General features: G+C 35.8%; 1 protein-coding gene across 1 annotated transcript in view; it reads left to right on the plus strand.

Moving 5' to 3' along the window:
* The first annotated feature begins 3763 nt into the window (after nucleotides 1-3763).
* The window catches only part of KPNA5 (karyopherin subunit alpha 5), a 33660-nt gene continuing 16358 nt past the window's right edge, over nucleotides 3764-21065 (plus strand). The window contains exons 1-7 of the mRNA XM_037520295.2: nucleotides 3764-3936; nucleotides 7958-8091; nucleotides 11484-11585; nucleotides 11710-11809; nucleotides 16057-16151; nucleotides 19374-19505; nucleotides 20418-20506. Coding sequence (XP_037376192.1) covers nucleotides 3933-3936; nucleotides 7958-8091; nucleotides 11484-11585; nucleotides 11710-11809; nucleotides 16057-16151; nucleotides 19374-19505; nucleotides 20418-20506 — 656 coding nt within the window. The 5' untranslated portion in view covers nucleotides 3764-3932. The remainder of the gene's footprint in view (nucleotides 3937-7957; nucleotides 8092-11483; nucleotides 11586-11709; nucleotides 11810-16056; nucleotides 16152-19373; nucleotides 19506-20417; nucleotides 20507-21065) is intronic.

The raw sequence follows: 21065 nt of genomic DNA on the forward strand, positions 1-21065 counted from the left end.
TCATTTAAAACTTTATCTCCCACTTTTTTTCCAGAGTTGTACATTTTTTCATTTCCCCTTTCCTTGTAAATAAACCTTTTATTAACCTTTTACGTGTGCCTGTAGTAGAGCATTGATAAGTCCTTTTAAGCGCGCGGGTGAGGACCCACAGTCAGGCACCCCATTTTGTATCGGGGTTGCTCTACAACAAAAACACAAAAATCCAAGTAATTGTAGCTTACATTCTAGTAAGGCGGAAAGAAAATAAACAAGTGTAAACTGCTTATGTTAAGTGCTGTGATGGAAATAAAACTGGGTTATTTATAGAAGGGACTAATGCAGTTAGGAAAGTCTTTCTGAGTACATGCAGTTAGGAAAGTCTCTCTGAGTACATGTGTGTGTTTACAAGCAAATCTTGACGAACAGGAGGAAAAGCATTCCAGGCAAAGAAAATAATAACAAATGCTCTAAGGCTAGAGAAAAAAGAACATTTTGTGATCGGATTATAATGTCCTGGAGGAAGGAGTGGTTGCAATATGAGATCATAGTTGTAGACAAAGACCAGATCATGTTGTTGAATTTAGGAGTTTGTAAATAGAGAGTGACATGATTTGATATTATACAGTATAGTTTAAAAAAAATCATTCTGGAGGTTGAGTGGTTAAACATGGCAGATTGAACATACACATTTATATTTCATGCCTTTCAAAATCTACTAAAATGACAGTAGATGAAAGATAAAGACTAATGAGATTCTAACAAATTTTGAAAGCTGGAAGAATGATAGATGAGTAGAAACTAAGTTAGCTAAGAAACAGCTCAATTCATATGCTAGAAATCCTTTTTAAGTAGCAGTTAACCCTTCCTCCAGATTTATCCTTCACCAGGTTGCCAAGTGACTCATCTTTCCCATTCAGACAGAAAGTAACAAGTTTGATTTATGAAGAGAAAGAGACAGACAACCTCTGAAGTTAGACATTCACAGTTTATAGTGGGAGTCAAGGTGCTGGACTGAAAATGGGTAATAGAGAAAATCAAATACTAAATTTTAAGTCCCCTAGTCTCCCATCACATTGTGATATCTGAGTTAAACACAATTGGAAAGTTCTTCAGGGATAAGCATTGTTGCAAGAGAAAAAAGACCTATAAAAAAGACCTATAATGGCTTTAAAAAAGCCCTGCCCAAAAAAGGAACTCTCATTTGGCGTTGCCTGGGATGTAAATTGTTGCAGCTTCTATGGAAAACAGTATGGCGATTCCTTTAAAAACTAAAAAAGGAAATGCAACCATAGCACTCCTAGGTATTGATTTGAAGAATATAAAAACACTAATTCGGAAAGATACACGTACCCCTACATTCATGGTAGCACTATTCACAATAGACCTAAATGATCAACACATGACTGGATAAGAAGTTATAGTATAGGGCCTCCCCTGGTGACGCAGTGGTTGAGGGCTGGGATGCGAGGCTGCCCGCAGCCTGCAGTTCAATCCCCCGCCACCAGTGAGGGTCCCACAAAAAAAAAAAAAAAAAAACAAGTTGTAGTATAGACATACAATGGAATACTACTCAGCTATTAAAACAGATGAAACCTTGCCTTTCTTGACAATACGGACAGAACTCAAGGTGGTTATGAGGAGTTAAACCTTAACAGGCAGATAGGGACAGGGCCCTGGGGAGGTGTAACAGGAGGGAAATACTAGAATATGCATAAAGAGAGGACACACTTGAAATACAGTATTAAAGGGATAGTAGGACTAAAGTCCCAAACCACCAATCGAGCAAAAGCATGCCCAACAACACCCCTAGATGCAAAATTTGAGCACTGTTATAAAAACCCTGATGTGATCTTCACTTAACAGCAACCGTTTTATGGGATTCCTCCCTTGGAGAAGATGTTCTGCCTCTTATATGTCCTTGCATAAACTGCCTCAGGCCTGCTGACAGGAGCTGGCCTGTTTTTTTAAGAAAACTCTTTTGCTTTGCTCACCGTTGTGTGTTTCAGGGGTTCATTCTTCATGCCTCTGGCCATGTTTCTGGTTCCTTACATGTCATTTACACTAAATGAAATAAGTCAGAAAGTGAAAGGCAATTACCAGATGTTTTCAATTACTTGTAGAATATTAATAACCAAAGAAAAGAAACTGGCAAAATACAATAAAAAGTAACCCCAAGACTGTGAAATATATGGTGGTTACTGAAGGAGAAGTTGTAGGGGAGGCCAGGAAAAGTTGAAGGGAGTCAGTTTGATAGTGTGATGGCACTAGAACTTTGCTGTTGGGTGAATTAAGCTTATATACCTATTGGGGTGTGAAGCTGTACCTCTGAAACATATAATTTGTATATGAATGGTAAATCAATAAAAAATGATGAAAAGAAAGTCCTCCAAATGAAACAGCCAAGATCCCATTTTATCACTGTTAGCATATCACACATGCTAACAATATGGCTGAAAGTAAGCGCTAACTAATGCACATAGCATATAATAGTTTTCTATAGTGTCTTACTCTTAAATATGAATGGATATCCCAGGACACCCTACAGTTGAGTACAGTTTGTGGCTGAAAAGATGAAAACCTAAATGATCAAAAAGAAAAAAGTGAACTTTGAAAAACCAAAGACAATGAATAAGAAAAAAAAAATCACAAGGAAATTATACCTTCAGAGAGACACGAAAAGATATATAATCTTTGAATCAAAAATAGGACATGGTGCTTGGTCTTGAAAAATACAAAAACAGGATCTCCCTGGTGGTGCAAGGGGTTAAGCACCACACTATGAAGCAATCCGCAGCCTCTGTGGCACCAGTTCCATGCCCGGCTGGCCAGGGAGAAACCCACATGGCCCAGCAGACCTCTCCTGTCTTGCCTGCTGCTCCCCTCAGCAGTGTATTTGTCAGTCTGCCTGTTCTATTCCCCAATCTGGTGAATCCTCTCCCCCTCCCCCCCATCTCTGGCCTGTACCCCAGCTCTTGTATGCATACATAAATAAATCTTAAAAAAAAAAGAAAAATACAACAACAGAATTAAAAAAAATAGAAAGTGGGAAGATAATTCAAGAAATTTCTCAGAAGAGAACAAAAAGAACAAGAGATGGGGCATCTCTTCTTCGGGGAAATAAATACTCATGGTATTTATTTTGTATATTCTATCCCTACCATTACTTCCAGAAAACACTTGTTTTCAAGACTGTTGAATTCCAAGGTGGATTACAAAGCTATACCTATGTTGTAATAATTTAGCTTGTGTACTTTTTCTGAAAGTATTCATTTAATAGATCGATATATTTTTGACTACTTTGTGTAAAAAAATCCACATTTTTTTTAGATGTTCTAGATCACAAACTTGTAAATGGTACATTGAAAAGCTTGAAACAAATTAACAGCGCATATAGGAAGCAGCAGATGGGGTTGATGAAGGCCAAAACCTCTGTAAAGCTCCGTAAGGCTGGGATTTTTATCTGTTGTGTACACTCTTGTAGCCCTAATATTTAAGAAAGTACCTGACACAATCCCCTCATTTAATACTGCTTTCTAGAATGCAGGTAGGAAGGCAAAGGGTGCGGGAAGGAAGGATGAATGAAAAAGAGAGCGCGTGAGTGAACGAACACTGAAGCTCCCGCTCGGAGAACCCCCCTTCTCCCGCCACCCCCGCCGTCCCGGGGCGGGCGCCGGCGCCCCTCTCTGAGGGTGGGGCTGGGCGCGCTTCTCCCCGCCCCCAGAGGAGGTGAGAGGCTGCAGAGCCGCCGCCTCCGCGCTGCCGTCCCCGCGTGCAAGGACTTCTGGGAGCCGAGCCTCGGGGTCTCGGGGAAGGGGCGCAGGTGGCCGCCATCTTGAGTTGCGAACCGGGTGGCTACGCTCCACTCAGGGGCGGGGTGGCGACCCCACTGCGAGTATCCTCAGCCGCCGTCGCAGCCTGGACTGGGAATTCTGCTGCCAGATAGTGCCACATTAATGGGTAAGTGGGGGTGGCACAGGCCAGATGGGGGGAGCTTGGGAGCGACGAGTCCAGGGGGTGCTGTTTTTATTTACCCCTTTCCTTTTGAGGGTGCCTCGGTGCCAGGCTGTGTGTGGGTTTTCCTCGGGTTCCCCGAGGGAGCGCGCGGAGGCGGAGGCGTGGCCAGCGGACCTCTCCGGGGGGACACGGGGGCGGGGGCGTCCAGCGCCCCCTCACAGCGGAGCGGGGCTGCGGAAGTAGCTTTGGGGAGCCCATCTCGTCTCGCCGCTCTGTGGCTGGTTCTGCTCCCTGCATCGTCTTGCCGAGTGTTGCCTTTCGCTTCTGGGACTCAGCGTCTGCCTGAGTCCCGCGGCTTATTAGAAATGCGGTGTCCAGGACGGGGGCAGGTTCGGTGCTGGGGCGCCTACCAGCCGCGCACCCCATCTCGGCCCGCGGTCTTCCTCTACCTGGATGCGGGGACCCCGGGTGAGCGCAGGCTTGTTGCCGGCCAGCGGGGATCAAACGCTTCTCTTTAATACTCATAGTGTGTCAGCTCCCCTTCCAGATAAAAATAGTATTTGTAGATAACACGTAAGGCTCGAAGGATTCGCGAGCTGCGAAAGGGCTGATACCTACACGGAATATGACATTGACATTTATTCTTGGGCTTTTTGAATACACTGGAAAAACTGATTCGATGCTCAGTTACAGCACTCAAGAGATTCATATGGTTAAGACAGTGATTGACTTTATGGGTAAACAAGAAACAACTCAGTCCTAGGTTTTTCAGTACTGCTTGTTTGGGTGCTGGGGCTCTGGCCGGCACACTTCCCCTTTGTGTAGATTGTTGTAATTTTACTTATAGGCACCCATGGAAACCCATTACTGGCACAAGGAATTCCACTAGTAGATCTGAGGAAAAGTTCGGATTCCAGTTATTTGGTCAGCCTCAACAGTTTTTCAACGCTGTTTAAAAATAAAACATGACTGAAAAAAATTTCTGTTCTGCAGCTTTGAAGTGTTTGAGTAATATTTCTTATATTTAAAATAATTTGTATGAGACAACAGCCTTTAATGTTATGGTCCAGAGAATTAAATCCCATTTGATGGGGCACCTTTAGAAATCATTTTCCTTGCACTTAATGGGCCCTTACAGCTACTACAGTGAAGTTACAGTTATTAAATCAAAAGCAAGAATACACCATAGAAGAAAGAACAAATGATACATGAATTGTTGGGATTGAATTTTGTTAACAGTTATATTAAAAGGTTTTAATGGTAGTTGCCTAGATTAGTGGTTTTTAGAAGTAGTATCTAGTGTATGTGTTGGGGTTGGAGGCACAAGGTGACCCAGTCACATGTTGGAAGAAAATATTTGCTTACCTTTAAACTTGCTCTTTTTTCAACATTTCTATATAAATTTTTTATGGGATTGTTTATTACACTACTCTTACATGTTTATTAGGCCACTCTTACATTTATGTAAGTAAATACTAAGGATGAATATACAAATTTATTTTGTATATATAAGATATGTTATCAAAAAAGTTTGAAAATGCCAAATTATCAGTGATTAATATTTTAAGAGGTTTATTGTGAACATTTCATTTTGCTAAAATAGCTTACACTTAGTGATTATAATTCAGCAACTAATGTTGAAGCCCAGTGTGCTCTGTAATGACTCTGACCTATCTTTTCTAAGAGTCAAAGCTCTTATTAATGAGGCAGAATTTCATATAAGAAATAATTAAGGTTGGGAGCCTCTCCCGTGGCTCAGTGGGTTGAGCACAGTGCTGTTAGGCTGTCGGCAGCCTCTGCAGCGTGGGTTCGATCCCTGCCCACCAGGGAGTAACCCACATGGGCAACAGACCCTGCTCCGCTCAGCAGCTGTGAGGCTTATTTAATAATAAGTGTAATTCGGTCATCTGCCTGTTCTGTTCCCCACTCTGTCTCTGGTGAATCCTCTCACCCCCCACACTTCTGGCCTGTACCCCAGCTCTTGTATGCATAAATAAACAAATCTTTAAAAAGAAAATAAAGTTGAGATAATTAAAAAAAAAGAAATAAAGGGATAAATCTATTATTATTAATGAAATTAGATTAAGCTGTTTGTAATGATACATATTTGTAGGTGCACATTATTGCTGAAGTCACTTTATTAAATATTTAAAGAGAGATTTTGGTTGATTATAAATTTATTTTAATAGCTAGACTATACAAGCATTACACTCAAAGGCATAAAGTACATCTTAAATCATTCTGAAGTCCTCAACCTATTCCATTCTACCTTTAGCTTCACCACTAATGAAATTTCTCTCATTATCTTTACCCAGTGACCTAATTATCAAATCTGATGCTTAATATGGTACTTGTCTTATTGCAGACACTTAATATTTGCTGCAGGAATCTATAAATGATATATTGAGTGGTCAGTTTTTAGTGCTGCTACAACTTAAATGCTCCTTTATCTTTTGAATTCCCTTGTTGTTTAAGACTCATTTTCTCATTCTCTTATTTCTCTGACCTATTTCTTTTAGGTTTCCTTTTGATAGTTTTCTTTGCTCTTTTCTTTTTTCCAGTAAAATGTGAACATCCTCACATTTTTCCCTTTGGTCATCTTTTATGGCTCTGTGGGATCTTGGATGACCAATCAATTCTTTTCCTGGCTTCTGACCCAAATTTTTAATCATCTGCACATCAAAACCTCAATATGAACCCTAAGTACTATAAATTTAACTGTTTAAAATGAAAGTCAGTACACTTACTAGAATGTCTACAATTAAAAAAAATGAACAGTTAAACAAAACAAACTCAGATTATGCAACAAAATGGTAGTCATCAGAGGGGTCACCACTTGGGGAATGGGGAGATCAGGAGAAATATGGCAGTTATATGGAGCTGAGTAGAAACTATACTTTTGTGGGAATAATGTAGCATATACAGTATCAAATTATAATTATATGTACGTGAAATCTATAATATTATAAACCAATGTTACTTCCATAAAACTTAGAAAGTGTTTATATATAATTCATTTATAAAGTAAAAGCACATGTGTTTCAAATATTTATGTAAAATAGATATTATAAATATACTTTTATATAATGTTAATGTTTTAAAATACATTTGTTATAGTACTATTTAAAATAAAGAATACAAGTTTCGGGCCTCCCCAGTGGTGTAGTGATTGAGCACTGGGTTGCGAAGCTGCCCACAGCCTCTGCAGCACCAGTTCGATCCCCCGACTACCAGGCAAGGGTCCCACATGGTGCCCAGACCTCTCCTGCCGCCCGCTGCTCCCCTCAGCAGTGTACTTCGGTCCTTCTGCCTGTTCTGCTCCCTGCCCTGGCTCTGGTGAATTCTCTCACCCTCCCACGCTTCTGACTGAACCCAGTGCTTGTATAAATAAATAAATAAATAAATATATTTTTTTAAAAAATACAAGTTTATTTGTATTTAAAAAGAACTAATTGTACTGTAGTACTGAAAGTTGGTATTACTGTCATGACTCAAGTCATTGATCCACATGGCCTTAGTTTATAAAACAGTGTTTTAAGTAAATGAAAGAAGCCAGACCTCAATAAATATTTGATGTGTGCTCATTAAAGTCAAATGCCACAGTCCATTGAAAATAAGATATTCTGATGCCTTGATCTTGCTGTAATTTAGAAGTTCCTTCCCCCCACCACACACAGTATCATTTTTATTTCTTGACTGAGCGGTTTTTAAGATTTTAAGATGCATCCCATTTCAGAAAGGTTAAAGTACCAGATTTGGGAAGGTGCATCTTAGAGTCGGTGAAATTAGGGTAATGATTTTGTGTTTAGACTCAAATGTATTATTTGTTTAATAGTTATTCCTAAAGTATTTGGTCATTTTGCTCCAATTTTGATGTGGGAGTGAGGGAATGTTTTCCTTCTGCATAATTTTAGAATGGGTTTTGTTGTTCTGTTTAATTAGAAGACTGAATTCTGTTGCCCTGAGTATAAACATCTTGTGTTGTTCTGAGAATTATCAGTGTCTGTTTTCTTCTCTCCTTAAGATGCCATGGCTAGTCCAGGGAAAGAAAACTATAGAATGAAAAGTTACAAGAATAAAGCCCTAAATCCCCAAGAGATGCGTAGGCGAAGAGAAGAAGAAGGAATCCAACTTAGAAAACAAAAAAGGGAAGAACAGGTAGGTGTTTTTAAATATTTAATTCTGTTTAACCCAAAAACATCATATACCAATTTTAGAATTCTTTTTATTTTGCTAATTTTTAGACAATTTTAATTGAAAAAGTATTTCAGGGTATTGAATAGATACATTTGTTCTTTAATTTGTTAGGCTCCAGGAATATATTAACAAATTTGTGACTCAGAATCCTGGGCTATTTTTATTTTCAATCACTGTCAGAAATGGCTTTTCCATTTTATTATTTTTTTTTATGTTATGTTAATCCTATTTTTTATGTTAATCCTATTTCTATATCACTGCTCAAAAATTACTTTTTAGTCTATTTATTCCACTTCCATTTATCTTTGTAAAATTTGCCCCCTGGAAAAAAGCATTGCTTTTATTCATTTGTTGCTTTGTGATTTTCCTAGCTTTAACCCTTAAGTTAACTATGTTATTCTTCCAGTGTTACTCATGCTCTTCCTTTGATAGTATCATTAGCTTTCTCTGTTTGAATTTTATGTATATAACATAAGGCATAGAAAAATCACTTAAGAGAGTGCATCCCAACATTTTTTGTTCCGTGGTAATCAGTATTCCCTCCCTCTGTTACCTTTGGGGACCACTGTTGCATACCTGAAACCTCAGTTGGTGCCAAGCCCTATATGTACAGCGCATGTCTCTTTATTGTGCTTTGCTTTGTTGAGTTTCATTGCATTGTGTTATTTACAGATTGAGGTTAATGACAGCCCTGTATTGAGCAAGTCTCTTGGTGTGATTTTTCCAACAGCATGTGCTCACTTTGTTTCTCTGTCACATTTTGGTAATTCTAGTAATATTTCTAACTTTTTCATTATTATTTTATCATCTGTGGTGATCTGTGATCAGTGACCTTGGATGTTACTATTGTAATTGTTTTGGGGACCACAAACCATGTCCCTGTAAGATAACAAACTTAACTAGTGAATGTTGTATGTGACTACTAAATGGCCATTCTTCTGTCTCTCTCCCTCTCTTTGGATTTCCCTATTTTGAGACTCAACATTATTGAAATTAGACCAATTAATAACCCTCAAAGTGTTGAAGTGAAAGGAAGAATAGCACATCTCCACTTTGAATGAAAAGCTAGAAATGATAAACTTAGGGAGGAAGGCCTATCAAAAACAGAAGTGGGCTGAAAGATAACTAAGCCTCTAATGCCAAACAGTTGGCCATGTTGTAGATGCAAAGGAAAGGCTCCTAAAAGAAATTAACAGTACTATTTCAGTGACCATACAAAGGAAAAGAAAGTGAAACAGCCCTCTGATAAGGAGAAAATTTTAGTGGTTTGACTAGAACATCAAATTGGCCACAACATGCCCTTAAACCAAAGCCTAATCCAGAGCAAGGCTGTAACTCTCTTCAATTCTGTGAACACTGAGACAAGTGAGGAGATTGCAGAAGAAAAGTTTGTAGCTAACAGAGAATGGTTCGTGAAACTTAAAGAAGCCATCTCTGTAACAAATACAAGGTAAAGCAACAAGTGCTGTTGTAGAAGCAGCAGCAGGTTACCAGGAGACCTAGTTAAGTTAATTGATGAAAGTGGCTACACCAAATACTAGATTTTCATTGTAGATGAAACAGCATTCTGTTGAAAGATGTCATTTCGGACTTTCATAACTAGAGAGGGGAAGTCATTGCCTTTCTTCAAAACTTCAAAGGGCAGGCTGACTCTCTGGTTAGGAGCTAATGGAGCTGATGACTTTAAGTTGAAGTCAGTGCTTATTTAACATTCTGGAAATTCTAGGGCCTTTAAGAATTCTGCTCAGTCTGCTCTGTCTGTGCTCTGTAAATGCAACATCTGGATTGCAGCATTATCTGTTTATTGCATGGTTTACTGTTAGCCCACTGTTGAGACCTACTGATCAGAGAAAAAGATTTCTTTCGGCATATTACTGCTTATTGAAAATGTGCCTAGTCACCCAAGAGCTCTGATTGAGATATACAGAGAAACCAATACAATTTTCTTACCCTGCTATTATGTCCATTCTGCAACTCATGGATCAAGGAGTCATTTTTACTTTCAAGTCCTGATATTTAAGAAATATATTTGGCAAGGCTATAGTTGTCATAGTTGGTGATTCCTCTCATAGATCTGGCAAAGTAAATTGAAGCCCCTGGAAGGGATATACCATTCCAGATGCCAGTAAGTACATGTGTAATTCATGGGAGGATGTCAAAATATCAGCCACGTGTTTTGGAAGGAATAGAGGAACAAGGATATTTTGGGACAACAATTTTGAAGAAGTTGACTTCAACCCTCATGGATGACTTTGAGGAGTTTAAGACTTTAGTGAAGGAGGTAACTGCAGAAGTGGTGGAAATAACAAGAGAATTAGAATTATAGGTGGAATCTAAAGATATAACTGCTGCAAATACCACAGGTAGCATATGATCTCTTATAATTCTTTGTATTTAAATCCTACCTGTGGCATTTTCTCCTCTTTCCTTTCTGGTTCAGTCTGTTCATGTTTTCTCTCTTTGTTACCTCTGCTAGAGGCTTATGTATTTTGATTGTATTCTCAAAGAACCAGCACTTAATTTTCATTGATCTTTTGTGTAGTCAGTTGATCTTTATATCATTTATTTCTGCTCTTATTTCCTTCTTCCACTAACTTTGTTTTATGTCTTATTCAAGTTGCTTTAGGTATAGTATTAGGTTGTTTAGTTGGAATTTGCCTTGCTTCAGTTCTGCAGCTATATTGAATAAATGTGTGCAAAGGATTAGCACTGAAAAGTGGAGAAAGACCTGTTTTATATCTATGATGATAATTTGTCTCTTCTATCTGTAATATCTAGCACAGATCCTACTATATAATGTGAAGATTAGTATTTAATTCTCAAAAAAATAGAACAGAATTTTTTTCTCCTCAATTTCTATTTAGTAGATATAGCAGTAATGCTCCCTAGTGACCTTTCCATGTCTCTTTCCTCCTCTCTTATTTTCTTTTAATTTTATTAATTTCTGAATTAATAAGCACAGCGATGTCTTTATTTTGAGAACTGTTTTCTGTTTCTTGTTAATCTGATATATTTAGTCTGTTAATATACTGCGTGTTACCTCTAATTTTGCTTTGTGAAATTTTCTTGGAAAAATTCTTAGAGCTGTTATAACCCGTAGTGATTAATAAAAGACCATTAATAAAAGACATGCGATTTAAGATGACCCATGCAGTCTACAGTGCAAGAACTAACCAGCCTGAAGAATTTAATTTCTCATAAATAATTTAGATTTTCCTGATATGATTAGAAATACTGAAATATTTTAAATGATAAAATTTTTAATTTTTTTATTTAAATAAAAATATAATTCTATGGAAATTCAGTGTGCTAGAAAGTTCAGTGTATAAAGTGTTCATTTCTCTTTACTACAGTTGTTCAAACGCAGAAATGTCTCTCTGCCCAGAAATGATGAATCTATGCTAGAGAGTCCTATCCAGGATCCGGATGTCAGTTCTACGGTACCCATTCCAGAGGTAGATATTATAAAAATATTTCAAATTATACTTAAATAATTCACAGATAGTAGATACAGCAAGTACAACTCATGCCAAATTTTCAAATGACAAATTTTATATATATGTATATTTTGTGTTTTAGGAAGAAGTTATTACCACAGATATGGTTCAGATGATTTTTTCTAATAATGCTGAACAACAACTAACAGCAACACAGAAATTTAGAAAGCTGCTTTCTAAAGGCAAGTGTAGTTGATATTACAAGATTTCTAGAGTTTTATTACTTTTTTTATTTTAAGACACTTTTCTAAAGGGTCATAATTTTTCCTTACAAAGTATTTTTAACTAATAGCAATTGTTTTTTAAACATTGTATTATTAAAGCAACAAGTTATTGTAGAAATGTGCAAATAGAAAAGATTTAAAGAAGCAGATACAAAAATTAATAGTCCTGTTGCCAAGAAACAAAGGTAAATATATATTTTTGAATTCTTTTAGAAGTGTTTTCATACATGTTTTTAAATAATATAATAGAGTATAAATAGAAAATAATCATGAGACATTTGTTATAATGATCAATTTTTAGTTATAAGCAAAGCTACATAAATTCTTATTTTAGCTCTAACTTTCTTGGCATAGATTTATAAAAGTGAAATTGTGGGTCAAGACAAACAGCTTTTTAGTTTATACTCTCCCCTTTAATTTATACAAGTATTTATTTCATTTTTGCCAGCAATTATTTTTTAAAAAGAAATGTTATAGTTTCATATGTTATAGCAGTTCATTGTATGGCAATTTTGGGGTACTTAGCTTGAATATTTTTCTTTTATTATTGATCTTTGTAATTCATAATTGCCTATTTGTTATTTATTCAATTTTATATTGATTTAAAAAAATTCTAGATAAAAATTTAACTTTTACTCTTTTGCATTTCTTATATAGAATTAATAAGTATAATTTTATTGAGTTGTATATGAACTAATAAGATTTTGAAAATGCCCTTGACCCAACTGCCTTATATATAACTAAAAGATACAGTAACATATGAATATAGAAGAAATCTTGTTTCAGGTCAGCATAGGTTACAAGGCATTTCTTGTTGTAATTGATAATAAATACGTTTAGCTGTTGTTTTCCATTCCTTACCTCCTAAGCTAAAGTAGTTTAGCAATGTCGGAAATCCATATACAATCAACACACTGGACTGTTGTGGATGACTGTGGGTGCTTTGGTAGTGGGAAAACAATGGTGACCACACTGGGAGGAGAAATCCTTTATTGTGAAAAAATAAACAAGGATGTTGAAAATAAATAAATAAAACGTTTTTAAAGGTGAAAAAAAAAAGTTTGACCTGGAAAAAGTGGCTTTATCTTCTTCATACTCCAAGGGTTTGCTTTTTGTAATTGGAATTATTTTATGCATCAAATTAATATTTTTAGATCTGTTTTACATCATCATATTCTCCTTTAAGATTTCTTTTTAAATTTAACTTGTTTAAGACTATTAGCTTTTACCATACAACCTCCCAGTTACTGAATTCTTTGGGTATCAGATTTTTATTCTCATTTACCCTACCTCCTCATGGTATTCTGTTTGTTTTTTAAAACTGGATCTTTTTTCTTAAGAGTCAGTGACTTTTTTTTTTTTTTGGTAGTGGATTTATGCTTGCCTGGGTTGGACACACAGTAGGAGTTATAGATGTTTTATTATACTGATTGGTATTGATGTGAATTCCTGCCAAATCTTTCAGGCCTAGAAAAATACTATATTTACTGTAATTTCACTTGATTTCATCATTGCAGGATCCATTCAGAAAATGAACTAAACTAAATCTGGAGCTAGAACTATTACTTGTTCAATTTTAAGTCATGATAGTGATATTTTACTAAAATCTCTTAGTTATTTGCCTGTCATAGCTACCCATGTGGAAGTAAAATCCTAAGTTAGCCTCTTCTTTAATCTCAGTTTTGTAGCTATTCTCCCAAAGCATTTTTGTTGTGGGTGATGCTTGCTTTTAGTTCTGAAGCAGATATTCCTCTATTTTAGTGTTTTTTTTTTTTTTAAAGATTTATTTTTTTATTTATACAAGCACTGGGTACAGTCAGAAGCACGGGAGGGTGAGAGAATTCACCAGAGCCAGAGCGGGGAGCAGAGCAGGCAGAAGGACCACAGTACACTGCTGAGGGGAGCAGCGGGCGGCAGGAGAGGTCTGTGTACCATGTGGGACCCTCCTCCGGTCGCCTGGGAGCAGCCGGGGATCGAACCAGTGCTGCAGAGGCTGCGGGGCAGCTTTGCCACCCAGAGCTCAACCGCTGCGCCACCGGGGAGGCCCTCCTCTATTTTAGTCTTATCTACATTTCCATATTGATTAAAAGTCTTTTCTATGCAAGTTCATCTGCCAGTTAATATAATGCTAATGTAGATATTAATAGTTCATCATGCCTGTGGGGTTAACTGATAGTTCAAGTACACTTTGATTGCTTACTTTTTGATAAAAGTAATCACAAATGTGTTGCCTTTAATTCTTGAAAGGAGAATAATATATAAATTCTTGATTTTTTGTATATATTATATATATGTATCTGTCCACATATGTAGATATAGCTGACAGTCTTAATACTCACTTCTTTCTATCTCTTAACCAGAAAACCCTACATTTTCTTCCTTTTTTAACCCTTCCCCTTTTTTCTCACATGAAAAGCACAAGGTAAAATTTTTGTCCCTTAAAAAAATGGATAGTATTAGAATTTTTTTTCAATAATAGGAAAAAAAACTAGAAGGTACAGGTAGTAACAACAACTTTATAATTATGTTTTGAAATTTTTTAACAATTGAGGGAGGAAGCACTGATAACCTGTATTTTTTTCTTTTTCTTTTTTTTTAAAGATTTATTTATTTATGCATACAAGAGCTGGGGTACAGGCCAGAGATGCGGGGAGTGAGAAGATTCACTAGACACAGAGTGGGGAGCAGAACAGGCAGACTGACTGAAATACATGGCTGAGGGGAGCAGCAGGCGAGAAAGGAGAGGTCTACTGTGCCATGTGGGTTGCTCCCTGGCTGGCTGGGGATTAAATTCATGCTGCAGAGGCTGTGGATTGCTTCATAGTGTGGTGCTTAACCCTTTGCGCCACCAGGGAGGCCCCTGTATTTTTTTTTTCTTGCTGTTTTATAACAGCAATTTAAGTCTGGAATTTACATTTTGAAGAATTTGCACCATTCATTTAGAACACCTGAACAAAACTTTATAGGTGTCCAAAGATCTAATTTATGATAAGTTAGAAGTAAAAAAGTTTTAGAGAAAAGTCCAATTATACCCTAATAATTGGGTGATATTTTAAGATTCTAAGATTTAAACTGACTTAAAACATAAGACATTTCTATATCAGACAGGCAGGATTTGTATAGTAGTTTTATATATTCCTTTTACTGATTAAACACAACATGATAACATTTATTACTGTTATTTATAATTTGTAACTCCAAGAGAGGAATTTAAGAAAATGTCAAAAATGGATGAGATTTATTTCATGTAATTAGGTAGATTTATTTCATGTAATTTCAAATAAATTACATGATTTATTTCATGTAATTAACTCTAATAGATTTGGCAAGGGGAAGGAGTAAGGATAGTGATATTATGAATTTGATTTTGGTTGTGCATAATTTAAAGAAACTGAAAAAAAAATGTGGCCAATGGGCACTTAAAAATGTGGTCTAGAATCTAGGAAAGAAGAATTAATTGTGGAGGTCAGATTTGTTAATTATCACAAATGATAATCATAAATGATAATTGCATTAGCAAAGTAGATGGATATTCTAAGGGGAGAATAAATAATGTGAAGAAAACAAAGTTGTTACTAGAGAACCGCAAGAGGATATTTTTGACTAAAGTCAAGGTAGAAGAAAAAGTTCTTGGTACTTAGATTGCCAGTAGCTGAAATATTTTATTTTAATGTTGCATATCTTCGTTTCAAAATTTCTTAGAGATTTTATGATTCCTAAAAGCCCTCTGTATTTCACGAAAATTTTACCAAGAACTTTATGTAGTTTGTTACCACGTCTGTAAATAATGAACTATACCCTGAAAAAATAGAACCTCACCTGCCTTAGAGAAATTAGGCAATTCACAGCTGACAGTGAAGAAGATATTCCTGGAAATTGAGAGTAGAATTATAAAGAACTTTATCTCCCCTAGTGTTTTTGCATGTTTTGACGGTGACCTCCTACATATCCTCCAACTTAAGAAATTTAAATATTTTTATAGGAAATATTTTTAAATTCTCTTACTATGGTTGATGAAAAAGAATTATCTTTGCATTAAGCATTGCTGTTTTAAGAACATTTGTCATCTTCTTGTGTATCCAGCTGAAAGTTCTAAACTTGATCAGTGGGAGCTAGTTATTTTGTGTGCTGTGTTAATTGACCCAAGGACCAGATCATTGTCTTTTTGTGTCTATGAAATAACGTAATTCTTTTTTCATTTTTAGAACCTAATCCACCAATAGATCAAGTTATACAGAAACCAGGAGTTGTACAGAGATTTGTGAAATTTCTTGAGAGAAATGAAAATTGTACTTTACAAGTGAGTTCTGTAGATTTCTTTTAAAATCTCTTTCTAGAAATGACATGTTTGAATTTCCTAGTGAAACTTCTACAGTGCTGAATGTTGTAAATATTTGGTAAATACCAGGTAATTAAAAGTTTATGCCTCATGTTTTGACTTGGTCATGATTGCAATATCTGTTTCTTATAGGAAATGTTATTTTTTATTAAACAATTTTGAGAAAAATATATAGAAATCATTTCTACTGACAATAAAAATTTTGTATTTATTAACCTTTAATAGTTTTTTTGTTTTAGAAAACCTCAAACTGAAATGTTTATTAATGGTAAACTTATTCTGACTCTTAACTAGGATTGTAACATTTTAATGTCAACTCTTTTTTTCTCTTTAAAATATTTTATCTGATTTTTTTTAAAGGAAGATATTAGTATAATCTGCTAAAAAATCACCAAAGTTATCTTTTTTTAAAAAAAGATTTATTTATGCATGCGAGAGCTGGGGTACAGGCCAGAGGTGCAGGGGGTGAGAGGATTCACCAAAGACAGAGTGGAGAACAGATTACAGGTGGATTGAATGAAATACACTGCTGAGGGGAGCAGCGGGCGAGTCAGGGGAGGTCTGCTGCACCATGTGGGTTGCTCCCTGGCCAGCTGGGGATCGAACTCGTGCTGCAGTGGCTTCAAATTTCTTCATCGTGCTGTGCTTAACCCCTTGCCCCACCAGGGAGGCCCCAAAGTTAATTTATCTTAAAGAGCATTGCTTGTCAATTATACTATAGAGACATTTTAAGATGTCTCCCAAATAATTGACTACTGGTAGTAAATTTTCAAAGTTTGCATATATTTTGCTGTTTAAAAAAAGATTGCTCTTCCTCACTTCCATCACTTTATATTCTTAAGATTATGGAGTGAAATTATATTTATCAGGAATAACATCCCTATCATAAGTGATAATTAAACTAGCAAAATAAATAAATATTCTGAGAGAATAAATAAGGAGAAGAAAAGTAACCCAAAGGAATACCACCAAGGAAATTATTGGAGGACCACAAGAGGATACTTTTTGCTGAAGTCATAAAGAGAGTTCTGGCACTTAGATTATTGATAGCTAAATTATCTTTTTTTAAAAATTTTTCATGTCATTGTTTTAAAAATTTCTTCAATTTTTGTCTTCAATAAGTGTAAAGTCAGGAATAGACCAGTGCAGGTTTTCTGATCCAGCAGACCGGGTAAAGGAGGAGTCAGAGTCCTCAGTGGTTTTTGCAGGTTTTTATTGGGATCACCAGGTACACGGCAGGCAGGGGTTCTGGGGGCCCGGGAGGCTGGTAGGCCTCCCAGCCCCCAGCAAGTCTTTACTCTTTCTGAGCTCTCCGGCGTTCTCTCTGCTTCTCTGCTCTTGGCTTCTCTTTCAGCTTCTTTCTCTGCTTCTGCTGACGTCCCAGTGACACTGCCCTTAAAAGCCCAGTCTTAGCCTAGGTGAATCCCATATACCCATGCCCACACCCTACTCCAGGTGTCCACCATGAGGCATGCATTCAGGACCGCAAGGATCCATCATCTATCCTGATGGTGGGAGGGCAGAAAAGCCTGACATTTTTCCTTACCCTATAATAAGACAACAATTTAATGTTTTTATCAGTAATGGAAGACTGCTACTTGTATTTGAGTAGTAGTTGTTGAAATTGTAATTTAGAATAGTGTTTCACTGAATTTGAGAAAGGTCCTCACACTTTAGGTATAAGCAAGAAATGTATTGCACATGTGAATGTTACTCACCATGAATTTTATGCTGAAAAATTATAGAGAATGTTTTTGTAAGCATGTAATGGTCTCTGAAAAAAAAGCCGCTTTATTCATGTTACAGTCTTACTGTCAATTAGTTTTCAAAGTCTTTAGATTGTAATTCTGTAAGGATCAGAGATTATGACATCTGTTTTCTTTGCTTTATATGTAAGTTCCAAGTTCAGATAAAAACCTAAATCTTCCAGTATTATTTCCCTCCTTAATTCTAAATGAATGAAAGAGGAAATGAATGAATATATATCTGTAAAATTGAGTGCTGGCTTGAATTGTAGAGTTTAAGCCATTGCAGTTACAAAATTGAGTAAGATATTGGCCCTGTCTGTATACGTTCTTTATACCACATTGGAGAAGACAAATAGATTTGTGATAACAACTCAATAGTATGATTAATGCTATAGCAGAAATACAAAAAAAAGCACTTTGGGAGCAGAGCAAATGTATCAACTTACCTGTTAGGGGATGTTTAGGACAACTTCACAAAGGCAGAGTTCCAAGGCTAGTCTTGTGAATAAAGGACAGTTTAGCAGGTTGAAAAGAGGAAAATTAGTTTCTGATTGTGAGAGTGGCATATTCAGGGAGCACAGTGTGTTCAATAAGAACATTTAGAAATGAAACATTTATTAATCGCTGCTACTTAAAAAAATACCAAAGTTTTATTCATGGTTTGCTAATAATGAACCCTTTGACCTTGAACAAATCACCTAAATCTCTGGACTTATATATTTTTTTTTCTTAATGAGGAGCTTGGGACCAGAAGATCATTAGGGAAACAAAATAATTTATGATTCTAATACTTAATAGAACAAGTATTCTCTTATTTTTAAATCACTTGCTTTAGAACATCTAGCTCTATAATAGTAAACATTATGAATTTTATGCACTACAAATTCAAATGTTTTTATTTATTGTTCATGATTTTGTTAATTTTCACTATATTCTTTCTAAGTTCTTATTTTCCATGTTGAAGAGTCCTTTATTAAAAGTAAGGGTTTTGGGCCTCCCCGGTGGTGCAGCGGTTGAGCGCTGGGTTGCGAAGCTGCCCGCAGCCTCTGCGGCGCCGGTTCGATCCCCGGCTGCTCTCCGGCCACTGGAGGAGGGTCCCACATGGCGCGCAGACCTCTCCTGCTGCCCGCTGCTCCCCTCAGCAGTGTCTTCTGTCCTTCTACCTGCTCTGCTCCCTGCTCTGGCTCTGGTGAATTCTCTCACCCTCCCGGGCTTCTGACTGTATCCAGTGCTTGTTTAAATAAATAAATAAACAAATAAAAATAAATAAATAAAGTAAGGGTTTTCATCTTTGAAGTCAGATTTCACACTAACTCTTATTAATTTTAAGTCAGTCATTTACTTGTCCCACTAAGTATTTACCCCTTTTTCCCCCTTCTTCCCCTTTTTGACATTTCTTGGTGATTTCATTTATTCTACTTTTGTTTTTCCTTAGTTTGAAGCTGCATGGGCATTAACTAATATAGCATCAGGAACTTTCCTGCATACTAAGGTGGTCATTGAAACTGGTGCTGTTCCAATTTTTATCAAACTTCTCAAGTCAGAACATGAAGATGTTCAAGAACAGGTATGTTTTTAATTTGAACTGCTATATTGACCTCCAAAAATCTGTTGATAATCTCACCAACAGATACTGGAATTACCAGGGGAAAATATCATTAAGAGATTTTTCTTTAAAAAAAATAGAAAATAATTTTAGGTCAAATAGATATAAAAAGTATTAATTCATGTTTTAAATGTCAACATAAAAGTTTTCAAGTTGAAAAAGTAACATGGCTACTTTTGTTCTTATCTGAAAAATTAAAAATGAGAACATAATAAAATGATAATTTTCATTTACATTGTTTCTATTATTAAAAATTAATGTGAATAATTTGATCTCTTTACCATTTATTTTAAAAATTACGGTGAAACTGTTCTAATTCTAGACTTATTTTCAAAGGGTCATATCCAATCTAATTTTCACATTAGCTATTACCTCACTTTTCTATACGTTGTCTCTCCCTTTTTCCTTTATTTTTTACAAATTAGTTTCTTCCACTAAGTGTATTTCTTGGCATAAGAGCAAACTTCTAGTATAGGTAATTGGAAAATTTGCTAAATAGATACATTCTATCTTTTCATGTAGATTCAGAGCATACAAACTATATTCTTTGTTGAATGGAGTATATATTTCGCTATTTTTAAAATCCGTGTCCTTCAATTTGAATAAAAATATTAAATGGTAATTAAAATTTTTCCTTTCTTACTGTTTTATTTATTTTTTTATTTATATATATTTTACATCATTCTTCCTTTTGTACAAGGAATACTTTCTCCTCTCTGGTGTAGCCCCTGTCTTACTGTTTTAATAGCATTTTTTTTTTTCACATCTTAAAAAACTATCAGTTTGCCCTATCTATACTAAAATCTTATTTTTAAGAGAGAGCACCTTATTTAAGATACTGTCCTGCAAGAATTTTTTTCTTATTTTTCTAAGGCTGTTTGGGCACTTGGTAATATTGCTGGTGACAATGCAGAATGCAGAGATTTTGTTTTGAATTGTGAAATACTTCCACCACTTTTAGAGTAAGTATTTTGTTTAATTTTACCACAATTAAATGAATACTACTTTTGGAAAAGAAAACCGTATTCTCCAATATATTTTTACATATATACAATTAAGTTATTCATTGATGCTTTTAAATTTGACTTATGTTCAGCCATGCTTGCAATAGCTTAAAAATAGGTAAAACAAAACCAAATTTGTATCATATATGTCTTCTATGTTTTCTTAAATGTTATCTTGGCTTACTGATGCCTACTGTGCTAAAACAATTATTCTACAAACAAGGATATGTGTTTGTATACAATAAAAAATGTTGCTGAAGTAAGGAATCTGTAATACATGAACAGTGTCTTTAGGATGTCAGTAGATTTTTATATTTGATTTTGAAATGTTCAGAGAATAGCAAACTTAGATTTTTCTTTTAGTATTAGAATTTGCTTGTGATGACATCTCTAGTGGTTTCCTTTTCAAATACTTCACACATTTTTTTTTAAAAGCAATTACCCTCTAATGTAAGGTCCTTTACAGATATGTCATAAAGTTGTTCAAAAGGGAGATTTTTTAAAACCCTTTTTGGTT

Source organism: Talpa occidentalis, unplaced genomic scaffold, assembly GCF_014898055.3.
Source record: "Talpa occidentalis isolate TD23 unplaced genomic scaffold, MPIMG_talOcc4v2.1 talOcc4.2, whole genome shotgun sequence".
Lineage (NCBI taxonomy): Eukaryota > Metazoa > Chordata > Mammalia > Eulipotyphla > Talpidae > Talpa > Talpa occidentalis.